The 13,268-nt window shown below is 40.2% G+C and overlaps 1 protein-coding gene across 1 annotated transcript; it reads right to left on the bottom strand.

The window, feature by feature from the left end:
* Nucleotides 1-10,150: 10,150 nt before the first annotated feature.
* LOC130867455 (distal membrane-arm assembly complex protein 1-like) lies at nt 10,151-12,892 on the bottom strand. Its single transcript, XM_057759480.1, has 2 exons — nt 12,877-12,892; nt 10,151-11,235 (listed from the first exon to the last, which is right to left on the bottom strand). Exons 1-2 carry the CDS (start codon nt 12,890-12,892, stop codon nt 10,946-10,948), a joined length of 306 nt encoding a protein of 101 aa, XP_057615463.1. The 3' UTR covers nt 10,151-10,945.
* Nucleotides 12,893-13,268: the final 376 nt, after the last annotated feature.

Below are 13,268 nucleotides of genomic sequence, written 5' to 3'. Positions count from 1 at the left end.
TCTTTAAGAAGTCAACATCAGTTCCTAAAATACAAAAAGACAATTAAGCAGGATTATATCATCAAATTGTTTAGGTAACTTGAGGCAAGTGACAAGTAAAAAAAGCAAAAATATTGAAAATTGTTTGATTCTGGAGAGTGGACAGGGTGTAGTTGGAGCCTTGATGTTGCTAATTTTTAATGTTAAATGATATCATCCTTTAATTAAAAAATCAAGTTGCTAAGTTTTGGTTAGTAAGCTTAGTAGAAATATTTACCTCTAGCACCAAGAATTGACAAAATCTACCCTATAGAATATATAACATCCAAACAATCAAGAAGGAAAAAAATGGAACTTCCTTGGTCCAGAAAAAGAAAGGAACCAGTCATGAGGTACACACAGTGTAGTCCCAGCCCCTCAGTAGTCTAATCCTAGAAGTTTAGGGGCACATAGCAAGACCTTGTCTCAAAAAAGCAAACAAAACAGGGGCCAGCAAGATGGTTTAATGGGTAAAAAGCACTTGCTGTACAACCTGACAATCTGAGTTCAATCCCCAGAACCCACATAAAGGTGGAAAAAAAGAGCTGATTCCAATTAATTGCTCTCTGACCTTCGTACATACTGCCACACACACAATAATAACAAATTTATATTTAAAAAACAGGCTAGTATTCGTGATTCTAGAGAAGCTAAATAAGAAGGTGAACCCAAAGAAAAACATATAAGCATCCTCCTGAATATTAACCTTCATCAGGCGATGAAAGAAGACAGAGACAGAGACCAACAATGGAGCACTGGACTGAAGTCTCACGATCCAAAGGAGGAGCAGAAGGAGAGAGAGCACGAGCAAGGAACTCAGGACCGCGAGGGGTGCACCCACACACTGAGACAATGGGGATGTTCTATCGGGAACTCACCAAGGCCAGCTGGCCGGGGTCTGAAAAAGCATGGGACAAAACCTGTCTCGCTGAACATAACGGACAATGAGGACTACTGAGAACTGAAGAACAATGGCAATGGGTTCTTGATCCTATTGCACGTAATGGCTTTGTGGGAGCCCAGGTAGTTTGGATGCTCACCTTAATAGACCTGGATGGAGGTGGGTGGTCCTTGGACCTCCCACAGGGCAGGGAAACCTGCTTGCTCTTTGGGCTGAGGAGGGAGGAAGACTTGATTGGGGGAGGGGGGGAATGGGAGGTGGTGGCGGGGAAGAGGCAGAAATCTTTAATAATTAAATAAATTAATAAAAAAATATAAAAAAAACATACAGTAAAAAAAAATTAAAAAAAAAAAAACAGGCTAGTGAGATGGCTCCTAGTGTAACAATGGTTGCCACCAAGCTGATAACCTGAGTTCCATTCGTGGAACGTACATGGTGGAAGAAGAAAACTGATTCCCACTGAGTTATCCTTTGGCCTCCACTTTGTGTATGACATGCAAACACTCGCATGACCCCACACACACATACACAATACACAAATAAGTAACTAAAAGAAAGTGCTGGGAATGTTGCTCAGAGGGCCCATCTAGCACACTAAAGGCCTTGGGTTAGATCCCAGCATTGCTTAAAATGAGGTGATAAAGGCACGTAGGCCTTTAATCCCAGCACTTCCAAAAAGAGGAAGCTGGAGGAGCAAACTTCAAGCTCAACCTTGACCTCAGCCAGCTTGAGTCCCACCTTGGCCACATTAGACCCTGTCTCAAATAAACAAAAGTAAAGTTCAACCTAAATGTAAACAAACAAAATAACAAAACACAAAGAAAATAAAACAAAATAAAAAGGGAAAGGAATTAAAACTTTATTTGCTCTGCCCTGCTTCCTCTCCCTTGGAAGTATACTGTCTCTTAAGAAATTGTCCCTGCTTCTATAATTTAAAAAGCAAAGAAAGGAGGCTGGAGAGATGGCTCAGCAGTTAAGAGCACTGGTTGTACTTCCAGATGACCTGGGTTCAATTCCCAGCACCCACATGGCAGCTCACAACTGTTTGTAATTCCAGGGGATCTAACACCCTCATAAATGCAAGCAAAATACCAATGCACATGAAATAAAAAATAATTAGGAAGAAAAGTAAAAGCAAAACAAAATTCAGGGTAAAGATTGGTAGAAATGCCTTAGTGGGTAAAAGTTCTTGCTTCAAAGCCTGACAACCTAACTTGGATCCTCAGAACTACTGAAAGTTGTCCTCTCACACCCGCACACATGCACCATATGTGTGTGTGTATCTATATATTCCTGCATTTGTATTCAAGTGCAAGCATGTGCATATGCATCACACATGCATCACACACACACACACACACACACACACCATACTACTACTATTAATAATAAAGTGTAAACAAAGCAGTGGTGGCATACACCATTAATCCCAGCACTCCAGGCAGAACTCTGTGAGTTCGAGGCTAGCCTGGTCTACAGAGGAGTTTCAGGAGAGCCAGGACTGTTGCACAGAAAAACCCTGTCTCTAAAAACAAAATAGTAATAGAAGTAGTAGTAGTAATATCACTGTAAATAAAAATATAAAAAAGAAAGCATAGCCTAGTGGCACCTGTAACCCCAGCAATTGGGAAACTGAGAAATGAGGATCTCCAGTTTCAGGTCAGCCTAGGTTACTGAAACCAGGTGTTTAAAAAATCCACAAGAGGAACCATAAAGACGGTTCAGTGGGTGAGGTTGCCTGCCATGAAAGCCTATAGACCTGAGTTCAAACCCCTAAACTCACAAAAAAGTAGAAGACAGCGAACTCCATCAAGTTGTCCCCTGACCTACACACACATGCATATACATACTAAATGAATTTTTTTAAAGAGCTGGAATGTATCTTAGTAATAGAGCACTTACCTGGGATTTATGGGGCCTAATGTTTCATCTCCATCACCACCAAAAAAAAAATATAAAATAGGATGTTAATAAACTGTAATTATAAATAGCTATATATCATGATCCTGGGGAGATTACTTAATATTATAAATATCCCAGCCATTTACTAATTTCTACATTCCATGAAATGACAATTAAAAATCAAATGATATCATGTATAGTGTATACCATGTATAGATTGCAGGCACATACCTGCAATCCCATTACTTCGGAGGCAGCAGAAAGAATTCAAGGTCAGCCTGGGCCACACAGTGAGATCCTATCTCAAAGAAAGAAAGAAAGAAAGAAAGAAAGAAAGAAAGAAAGAAAGAAAGAAAGAAAGAAAGCCAACCAAATAAGCAAAAACATCAAATGAGAATATCTTGAGAGTTAAATTAACTGACTTCAAAGTTTAGAAGAGAAAATGCAAAGAAGCTAAGAAAATTGGGAAAAAATACTGAATTAGGGTCTTAGGCTACTCAAGAGTACTACTTTAAGTACAAGAATATAATACAGAAAGAATAAAGAACTAAACATAAAAAACACAACCACTAAGGTATCAAAAATATCTTTAAAGAGGTGGGTTGAGGGATGCTTAGCAGTTAAAAGCATTTGTTGCTCTTCCAGAGGACCTGGGTTCAGTTCCCAACACCCACATGGTAACTCTTACAACCATCTGTAACTCCAGTTCCAGGGGATCTGATCTCTTATTCTGATCTCCTTGGGCACTAGGCATGATTGTGGAGCACACACATACATGCAGGCAAAACTCTCATACACATAAAATAAATTAATTAAATGGATAATTTAAAAATAAAAGTATATAATAAACATTTTACAAGTTTTGAATAGAAAAGATCTTCCTAAGCAATGTTCAGGCCTAAATGCCATGAAAAAAATATTTACATATTTTATTACCTTAAAAACTCTTAATAACCTACTGTATGGAAGGAAGAAAAAAGATAAAATTTAGGGTTTTTTCCACTTTTTTAAAAAAATATCTACCTTACTATTAAAAACTAAAAACAGATATAGATTGAGTGACAAAGACTAAATATATGTAGTAAAGGATTAATTAACATATTTAAGGAAATCATACAAATTAGTAATCTAAGAACAATAAAACATCAAAAGATAGTACCACATACTTCAGATAGGCTGAACTTCGAATGAAAAACAAATACTTCACAAAGAAAGTAAGAAGGGGGTTGGAGAAACTGTGCAATGGTTAAGAGCACTTGCTACTCTTACAGAAGATCTTGGTTGGATTCCCAGAACCCAGAAGGTGGCTCACAGCCATTCATAATTCCTGTTTCAGGGGATTCAAAGCCCTCTTCTGACTTCTTCAGACACCAGACATATATATGGTGCACATACATATATGCAGGCAAAACATTCAAACACATAAAATATAAAAAATTTAAAAACACTAAAAATTGATTAGCAATTTGTAAATCGAAGCATTAATTAAATACCATTCACTTATCCATGAAGTTGCCAAAAATTAAAAGCACTAATAATATCCAGTAGTTATGAGAATGTAAGGAAAAGAATACTCACATATTCTGAAAATAAGATCAGTTCAGATTCTTTAGCATGCTAAATAAGGCAGCATCTACTGAAAATTAAATGTAGGAATCTTTTAACTTAGCAAGAACAGCAAAGTCCAGTGGCAATCGGGTGATAACTTTGGAGCTCTTACACCGGAACTCCTAACTTTTGTTTCAAGATACTGCATTTGTACTCCCATGTTACTGAATCTCAGCACACCACTGGGTGCCATGCTGGTGTGAAAGAGACTCGTCCCAAAAGTTCAAAGAAAAAGTGTACACATTCTACTATAACGGAAACTCACCCAAGTCAGGCTCCACGGTCAAGTTACAGGATAGATTTGGACTAAACAGTCACTCCGGGCTTGTTGGACAGAATGTTCTAGAAAGGAAAGTAGCTCAGAAACATCTTAAAGTCTCATGATGGCCAGCTCACATCACCAGCTAAAAAACCTCTTGGAGGCTGGGCTACTGTATGTGAGGGGTAACCACCCGAAAACGTTGGAATTTCGAGGTGTACTTTTTAATATGGTGATAAATTGTGAATATCGATTTCACAATTATAACTATTTTAAATTGCAAGCTTCAGTTTTACAACGTTCACTATGTTCTCTACATCTCCAGTCACAACTATCCTCTAATTACAGAACTTTTTTCATCACCCCGAAGGAAAACTGTACCTGAACATGGAGATAGCCCCTTCGAAGAATTGATAACACAAAGAAAAATATTTTTTAAAAATAGAATTAGTCTGTAGAGAACTGAAAATTTAAGTGATAGATTTCAAAATTCTTTAGAAATGGCCACACAGAAGCAGCATATAGGCGTGTGGCGGAGGGAAAAACCGTCAGTGAAAAGCAGACACATCTGTGGAAAGCGGAAGGATACATATGATGTGGTAATGCACGTGCAAAAACAGAAGACTACACGTGCAGTGCGGTAGAAGACTATATGTGCAACAACAAAAGAGTACATGTGTGGTTGAGGGATACATATATATATATATATGTATATACTTGGAGGGATAGATATATAACCTGGATAGACTTATAACTGAGTCACGGACTTGTGGCGGAGGAATGGACTTGTAGAGTTGAGGCGTAAGCCTGTGGCGGAGGGATCAGCTAGTTCCTGGAGACAGCCATTTAATGCCGCGGAGCATGATGCTTTAGTAGTGTGTCAGAAGCTGAGGAGGGTGGTGGGATGGCCCGCGATGCTGGGACATGGCCAACCGCCTGCAAATCTGTTCCATCAGGGCCATAAGTCCCTCGACCTGCTGCCTGGGAGTACCTTACCATGCAGTTCTTCGGTCCTTACTGAAGTTGTGAGGTGAATGGAACCTGCTGTTATCCTCCATTTTCGGCCTTCTGGGATCACCTACTGCTGCTAGATGCCCATGAAGTACTGTCTTCTTCAGCCCTGGTCGCAGGAGCACTCCCCTGACTACTTTGTGGCCAAGGTTCTGGAAGCCCACAAGACCTCTTAGTAAGGAAAATTCTAGAACTCGGTTGACTGAGTGAGCAGTATTTCCTGGTATTTATTAGGGTAGTTCTAATTTGGCATTTTAGCAGGGAATGGAGTTTTGTGTGTAAGTTGCAATGGAATTGGGGGTGGTCGTGGTCGAGCGGACCCTTACTCAGGATATTAGGGTGAAAAACAAACCATGCTCTGTGGAAAAAGGTAGTGCCCCAAGAGGTGAGGAGGGAAAGAGAGGAAATATGAGAGGCAACACACAACAGGTGTGCTTTCCAAAAGAAGTAGTTGATGGCTTGTAAAAAAAAAAAAAAATCGGTTAATGGATTTGCTGGTGTTTGTTTGTTTGTTGAAGGTAATTTTGCACCGATATTGACAAAGGTTAGGGAGGGGTCTATAGTCCAGACTGGTACTGAAGTGGATACAAGGAAGTCTCCTGCCTCCCCAAAATTTGGAATTAAGGACTATAACGCTGCTTGTCCACAGTTTTCTCTCTCTCTCTCTCTCTCTCTCTCTCTCTCTCTCTCTCTCTCTCTCTCTCTCTCTCTCTCTTTGAGGCTTGTTTGTTTGTTTGGGGGTTTGGTCTTTCGTGTTTTGAGATAGATGTTGCTCTACATAGCCCTGGCTATCCTAAAATTTGAAGTGTAGGCCAGGCTGACTTTGAACTCACAAAGATTCGCTTACCTCTGCCCTGCTGAGTGCTGGGATTAAAGCAAAGGCATGCACAACTATACCCAGCTTCTCTACAGTTTTTCAATGACTAAACTACTAGCTGTATGTCTACTCAGCTTTCTAATACTGATTAGGTCCTGTTAGATTTTCTCTTTCTAGAATTTTTTCAGTTATTTTGATTAACAAGATTTTAAGATACAATTGTCCACATTATTTTTTAAAAAATTCCTTTTCATTTCTTTAAGGGTGACAAGAATGGCCTCATTTTTATTTTCTGGATTATTTCAGTCTTTTCACAGCTTTGCCTGTCTAGCTAAAGCTTTGTTAATATTTTGCAAGAGCCAACTTTGGATACTGTGGGTTGTACTTCAGTGCAAATCACTTGCCTAGTATACCCTGACCTTGATAATTAACACTGCACAAAAAGGAACTAAGTTTAGTTTATTAGATTTTCTACCTCTTTTGCTACACTCTTTTTTATTTCTGCTATGATCTTTATTATTCTTTCTTTTCTTAAAGGATTTTGGTTTAGTTCTTTTGTAGTTAGGTTGTTGATTAGAAATTATTTAAAATAAGTTTTAGCTTTACATTTTTCTTAGAGCTGCTTTTGCTCTAAGGTTTTGGATTTTTGCTTTTATTTTTGTGCATCTGTTTCTAATTTTCCTTGTAATATTTTTCCTTTAGTTTTATAAGAGTTCATTATTTAATTTCCACAAGTCTGTTGGATGTTTTATGTAGTGATATTTTGTGGGGTTTTTTTTTGTTTGTTTTTTTGTTTTAGGGAGGAATGGGTTTATTAGGCTTACAGGTTATAGTCCATTATTAGGGAAGCCAAGGAAGGAACTCAGAGGAGGAACCTGGAGGCAGGAACTGAAGCAGAGTGCTGCTTACTGGTTGTTCCCCCTAGCTTGCTCATCATGCTGTTTTATGTGCAGGAGAGGAAATACCCACAGTGGGCTGGGCCCTCCCACACAATCACTAGTCAAGAAAATGGACCACATCACAGGAGATCGCTTCCTATGTATAACCCCAGCAGCACAGACATTAAGGGCAACATTGAATAAATGGGACCTCCTGAAACTGAGAAGCTTCTGTAAAGCAAAGGACACTGTCATTAAGACAAAAAGGCAGCCTACTGACTGGGAGAAGATCTTCACCAACCCCGCTACAGACAAAGGTCTGATCTCCAAAATATATAAAGAACTCAAGAAACTAGACTTTAAAAGGATAATTAACCCAATTAAAAAATGGGGCACTGAACTGAACAGAGAATTCTCAACAGAAGAAGTTAAAATGGCCAAAAGATACTTAAGGTCATGCTCAACCTCCTTAGCGATCAGAGAAATGCAAATCAAAACAACTTTGAGATATCATCTTACACCTGTCAGAATGGCTAAAATCAAAAACACCAAGGATAGCCTTTGCTGGAGAGGTTGTGGAGAAAGGGGTACCCTCATCCATTGCTGGTGGGACTGCAAACTTGTGCAACCACTTTGGAAATCAGTGTGGCGGTTTCTCAGAAAAATTGGGATCAACCTACCCCTGGACCCAGCAATAGCACTCTTGGGAATATACCCAAGAGATGCCCTATCATATGACAAAAGCATTTGTCCAACTATGTTCATAGCAGCATTATTTGTAATAGCCAGAACCTGGAAGCAACCTAGATGCCCTTCAATGGAAGAATGGATGAAGAAAGTGTGGAATATATACACATTAGAGTACTACTCTGCGGTAAAAAACAATGACTTCTCAAATTTTGCATGCAAATGGATGGAAATAGAAAATACGATCCTGAGTGAGGTAACCCAGACCCAAAAAGAAGATCATGGGATGTACTCACTCATAATTGGTTTCTAGCCATGGATAGGGGCCACTGAGTCTATAATTTGTGATCCTAAAGAAGCTAAACAAGAGGGTAAACCCAAGGAAAAACATATAGATATCCTCCCAGCTATGGGAAATAGACAAGATTGATGGGCAAAAAATTGGAATCTTGGGGGTGGGGTGGGATGGGGATGAGGGGTGATGGGGAGAGAAAAGTGTGAAGGAGAGGATGAGGGGAACTGGGGGAATCGGGGTGATTGGGGATAAAGGAAGGTTGGATAAGGGAGCAGGGAAACTCATACCATAGTTAAGGGAGCCACCTAAGGGTTGGCAAGAGACTTGAACTTGGAATGGCTACCAGATGCCCAGGGCAATGTCCCCAGTTAGTTCATTGGGGCACCTGAGGATAGGGAACCTGAAATGAACCTATCCTATAATCATACTGATGAATATCTTGCATATCGCCATAGAACCTTCATCTAGCGATGGATGGAGATAGAGACAGAGACCACACTTGGGAGCACCGGACTGAGCTCCCAAGGTTATAATGAGGAGCAGAAGGAGAGAGAACATGAACAAGGAAGTCAGGACCATGAGGGGTGCACCCAACCACTGAGACAGTGGGGCCGATCTATTGGGAGCTCACCAAGGCCAGCTGGACTGCTACTGAAAAAACATGGGATAAAACCGGACTCTCTGAATGTGGCGGACAATGAGAGCTGACGAGAGGCCAAGGAGAATGGCACGGGAACTTTCATCTGGCGATGGATCGAGAGAGAGAGACAGAGACCCAATTTGGAGCAACGGTCTGAGCTCTTAAGGTCCAAATGAGGAGCAGAAGGAGGGAGAACATGAGCAAGGAAATCAGGACCACGAGGCGTGCACCCACCCACTGTGACAGTGGAACTGATCTATTGGGAGCTCTCCAAGGCCAGCTGGACTGGGACTGAATAAGCATGGGTTGAAACTGGACTCTCTGAACATGGCGGACAATGAAGGCTGATGAGAAGCCAAGGACAATGGCACTAGGTTTCGATCCTAATACATGAACTGGCTTTGTGGGAGCTTAGCCTGTTTGGATGCTCACCTTCCTGGACCTAGATAGAAGTGGGAGGACCTTGGTCTTCCTGTAGGGCAGGGAATTTGGACTGCTCTTCAGTATCAAGAGGGAGGGGGAATGGACTGGGGGTAGGAGAAGAGGAGTGGGTATAGGGGGAGGGGAGCGGGGGGAGGGGGCAATATGTGGGAGGAGGGGGAGGGAAATGGGAAACGGGGAGCAGTTGGAAATTTTAATTAAAAAGAATAAAAAAAAAGCACTTCAAGGATTTTAAAATTAAAACAACAAAAAAATAAATAAATAAAATTGTGATACTTGTTGAAACTAAAAAAAAAAAAGAAAATGGCCCACAAATTTGCCCATAGGCAATATGATAAGGGCATTCTTTTAAATTGATGTTTCTCTTCCTATATATGCATAGCTTGTTTCAGGTCAAGAAAAACAAGCAAAAAAACCCACTAAAAGAAAGAAAGAAATAAATCACGATACTGTTACAGTAACTATAGAGTAAACATAATTTTCAGATGTACCCAAAAAACAAAAAGAAAAAAGAAATCATTCACTTCATTATTGTAGTCCAGACTCCTACCTATGCTTATGCAAGCAATCCTAATAAAGCTTAGTGGTCAAAAAAAAAAATCCAAAAAACTTTAGTGATTTTTTTTTAAAAAAAGACAAATATTTTAAATACATGTATAAAACTGTCAAAAATAAAGTAAAATACTTGCTCAACATGGTATTCAAAACTTATTACTTGGTACAGAATTTAATAGTATCTACTATGAAGAACCACCTAAACATACATTTGCACAGACACCTCAGTATTTCAAAGAAAACCCCCTAAACCAAGACCTGACAGTAAGCAGACATTTCTCTTATGTCTTTATCTCAAAATCATCCCAATTCCAATCTAAAATACTTATAATGTCAATGGGAAAAACTGTCAACAGATTTTCTTTTTGAACTTTTCTCAAATATTTTGATATTTACGTCTTTTATTGTGCAGTGACATTTGGTGTGGAAAGGTAACTCTTGCCTCTTTGGAACTACCCCTATTGTGAAGGATTTACAGACACTGTGGAGAGCACAAAAAAATTTTCAAATCTAGTTTCATGTACCTATCCAGGGTTAGGTTGGGAATAGCTATTGATACAATTAGAAAAGTAAAAAGGACTATTTGCTATAATAATAAAATAGCTTACTTTACGATTAGACTATCATTTACTCCATTTTAATATCTTCTTAAAACTGTTATCTTTCAGTATAATTTGAACTACACACAACCTCCCTGGACAAGACATTGAAACACTTTTGCTTCCAAGGGATTTATTTGTCCCTTGATAACCTGAGGGGAGAAAGTTGTAAACATCCAAGACCAAATAATGACAGCTCATGTTGTCACAGTCTTCTTGGCATGTTCTATAATGAAGTGCATCCCTGTCCACGTCTGCAAGAATATCCACCAACACAAATCTTGCTCTTTTTGCCGCGCAGCCAGAGACAGGATACAATTAATTGCTGGTACTTTCAAACTTGGTGGGACTTCTTCTTGGGGTCCGCCAGGATAACTACACCCAAACAGGCGATAGAGACGCCGAGGAACATCTGAGCTATGGGGCCTGGTCGCATTGGGAGTCCCTGCTTCATGGGCCTCTGGCCCAGCAGGAAGACATAGACGCCCGCCCCGAGGAGCGCAGACCCAGAAAGCCAGCGACAGCTCTGGCAGTTTTGAGAAGAGGAATCCTGTGCGACGGAAGCTGGCGCGGTGGGTTTTGCAGGTGGGATCGCGGGGGGGGGGGGGGGGGACGCCTGGCATACTCGCAGTGATGGGACAAGGAGGACCCCATGTCCGAAGAGTGCACCGCCGCGGAGCCCGATATTTTGTGTTTTAACAAATAAAGCTTGCCTGAAGATCAGAGTGCAGAACTAAGCTACTAAAGGCCAGACAGTGGCGACTCACACCTTTAATCCTAGCACTAGGAAGGTGGAGACAGAAAGGGATATGGCTGGGAGGAGAGGGTACTATAAGGCAGGAAGAGACAGGACCTTGGATGCAGCCTGGAGTTTGGTGGAGACAGATACAGTCTAGAGATGCAGTCAGAGGATGGGATTGCCCCTTTGGTCTGAACATTGGTAGCAGTAAGAACTCTTTAGTGGCTGACCACTTTGCTTCTCTTCTGATCTTCAGACAAACTTTATTTGTTAAAACACAAACAAAATATCACTACAGTTTTCTGTTTTTCTGTCTTTGTAGTCACAAAGTACTTTGCATAGTTTTTCCTTTTTATTCTGCCTTGGTGTTCAGAGTGCAGCTCAGTAGTAGACTATTTGCCTACCATGGGCAAGACCCTAGGTTTCATCCCCAGCACTGCAAACATAATTTGCCCTGAAACCTGAACTATGACATTAAGAGGACAATATAGTTGCATCTTAAGGCACAAGATTTAGCTAGGTGGTGGTGCCACACACCTCTAATCCCAGCACTTGGGAGGCAGAGGCAGGTTGATGTCTGAGACCGAGGCCAGCCTGGTCTACAGAGTGAGTTCCAGGACAGCCAGGGCTACACAAGGAAACCCTGTCTCATGGGGGAGAAAAAAAGACACAAGATTTTGTTTTGTTTTATGGGTCTTAAATACAGTCACATTGTCATCTTAATGTTATTCACCACCACCCCTGCTGAAGTTACAATTACAGGGTATGACACCAGGCTTTTTTTTATAATGAAGCAAATACGTTTAGTTATGTCTTTTAATTTTATCAAATACAGAGAAACAGATTTAAGAAGACGAATATTTGCAGAGCATACTGGCGCATTCCTTTAATCCCAGCACTTGGGAGGCAGAGGCAGGTAGATCTCTGATTTGGAAGGCAGCCTGGTCTATAGAGTTAGTTCCAGGACATTCATTTTAAAAGAAATGCTCAGTGAAACCCTGTCTCGAATAAATAAGTAGATAGATAGGTAGATAGACAGAAATGCTTGTTACAAGTCTATTTTATCTTTGTTCTTTCTTTTTTCTTCTTCTTCTTCTTTTTTTTTTTTTTTTTTTTTTTGGTTTTTCCAACTGCCACTGCCTCCCAAGTGCTGGTATTAAAGGAGTGTGCCCATCACTACCCAGCTTGTCTATCTTACCTTAAAGTAGATAGATCATTAAATAATACAGAAGTTGCTCCAGGTTTTTGTTGTTGTTGTTGTTGTTTTGGTTTGGTTTTGTTTGTTTGTTTGTTTGTTTGTTTTTTTAAAGCATGGGTTCTGGTGGTAATTGGCAAACACTTTACTGATAAAAGTAGCTCCCAAGTTCCGGCTTTGTTTTTTGGCTGAGGTGAGATGATATTTCATCAGAGTTGTTTGCTTGTTTGATTTTTGTGATGGTGGGGATAGATCTTGATCACCCACCTGCTAGGCAACACTCTATCACTAAGCTGGCTTCCAGCCTCAGCCTCTTGAATCCTAGGATTACAGGTATCAGTCACCATGATTGTAGTTTATATTTACATGTTCTTGGTAACTAATGATGCTATTTTTTTTTCATGACAGGGTTTTGCTGTGCAACCCTGGCTGTCTTGAAACTCACTCTGTAGACCAGGCTGATCTCGAACTCACAGAGATCCGCCTCTCTGCCTCTGACAATATTTTTATATATTTGTTGGCCTTACACACTTCTTTCTTTGAAAAATCTATTTAGATTATTTGCTCACTTTAATTAGTTGCTGAAGTTTTGAGTTCCTCATCTTTCAAATGTTAATGCTTTGTCAAATGAATAGTTTGGAAATCTTTTCAGGGTTCTCTCTCCCCTATAAGAAATTTATTTTAGAGCCAGGCAGTGGTGGCACACACCTTTAATCCCAGCAC

The sequence above is a fragment of the Chionomys nivalis genome, chromosome X (assembly GCF_950005125.1).
Source record: "Chionomys nivalis chromosome X, mChiNiv1.1, whole genome shotgun sequence".
NCBI classification, from domain to species: domain Eukaryota; kingdom Metazoa; phylum Chordata; class Mammalia; order Rodentia; family Cricetidae; genus Chionomys; species Chionomys nivalis.
The sequence above is the reverse complement of the archived record's forward strand: the minus strand, read 5'-3'. Positions and strand labels throughout refer to the sequence as shown.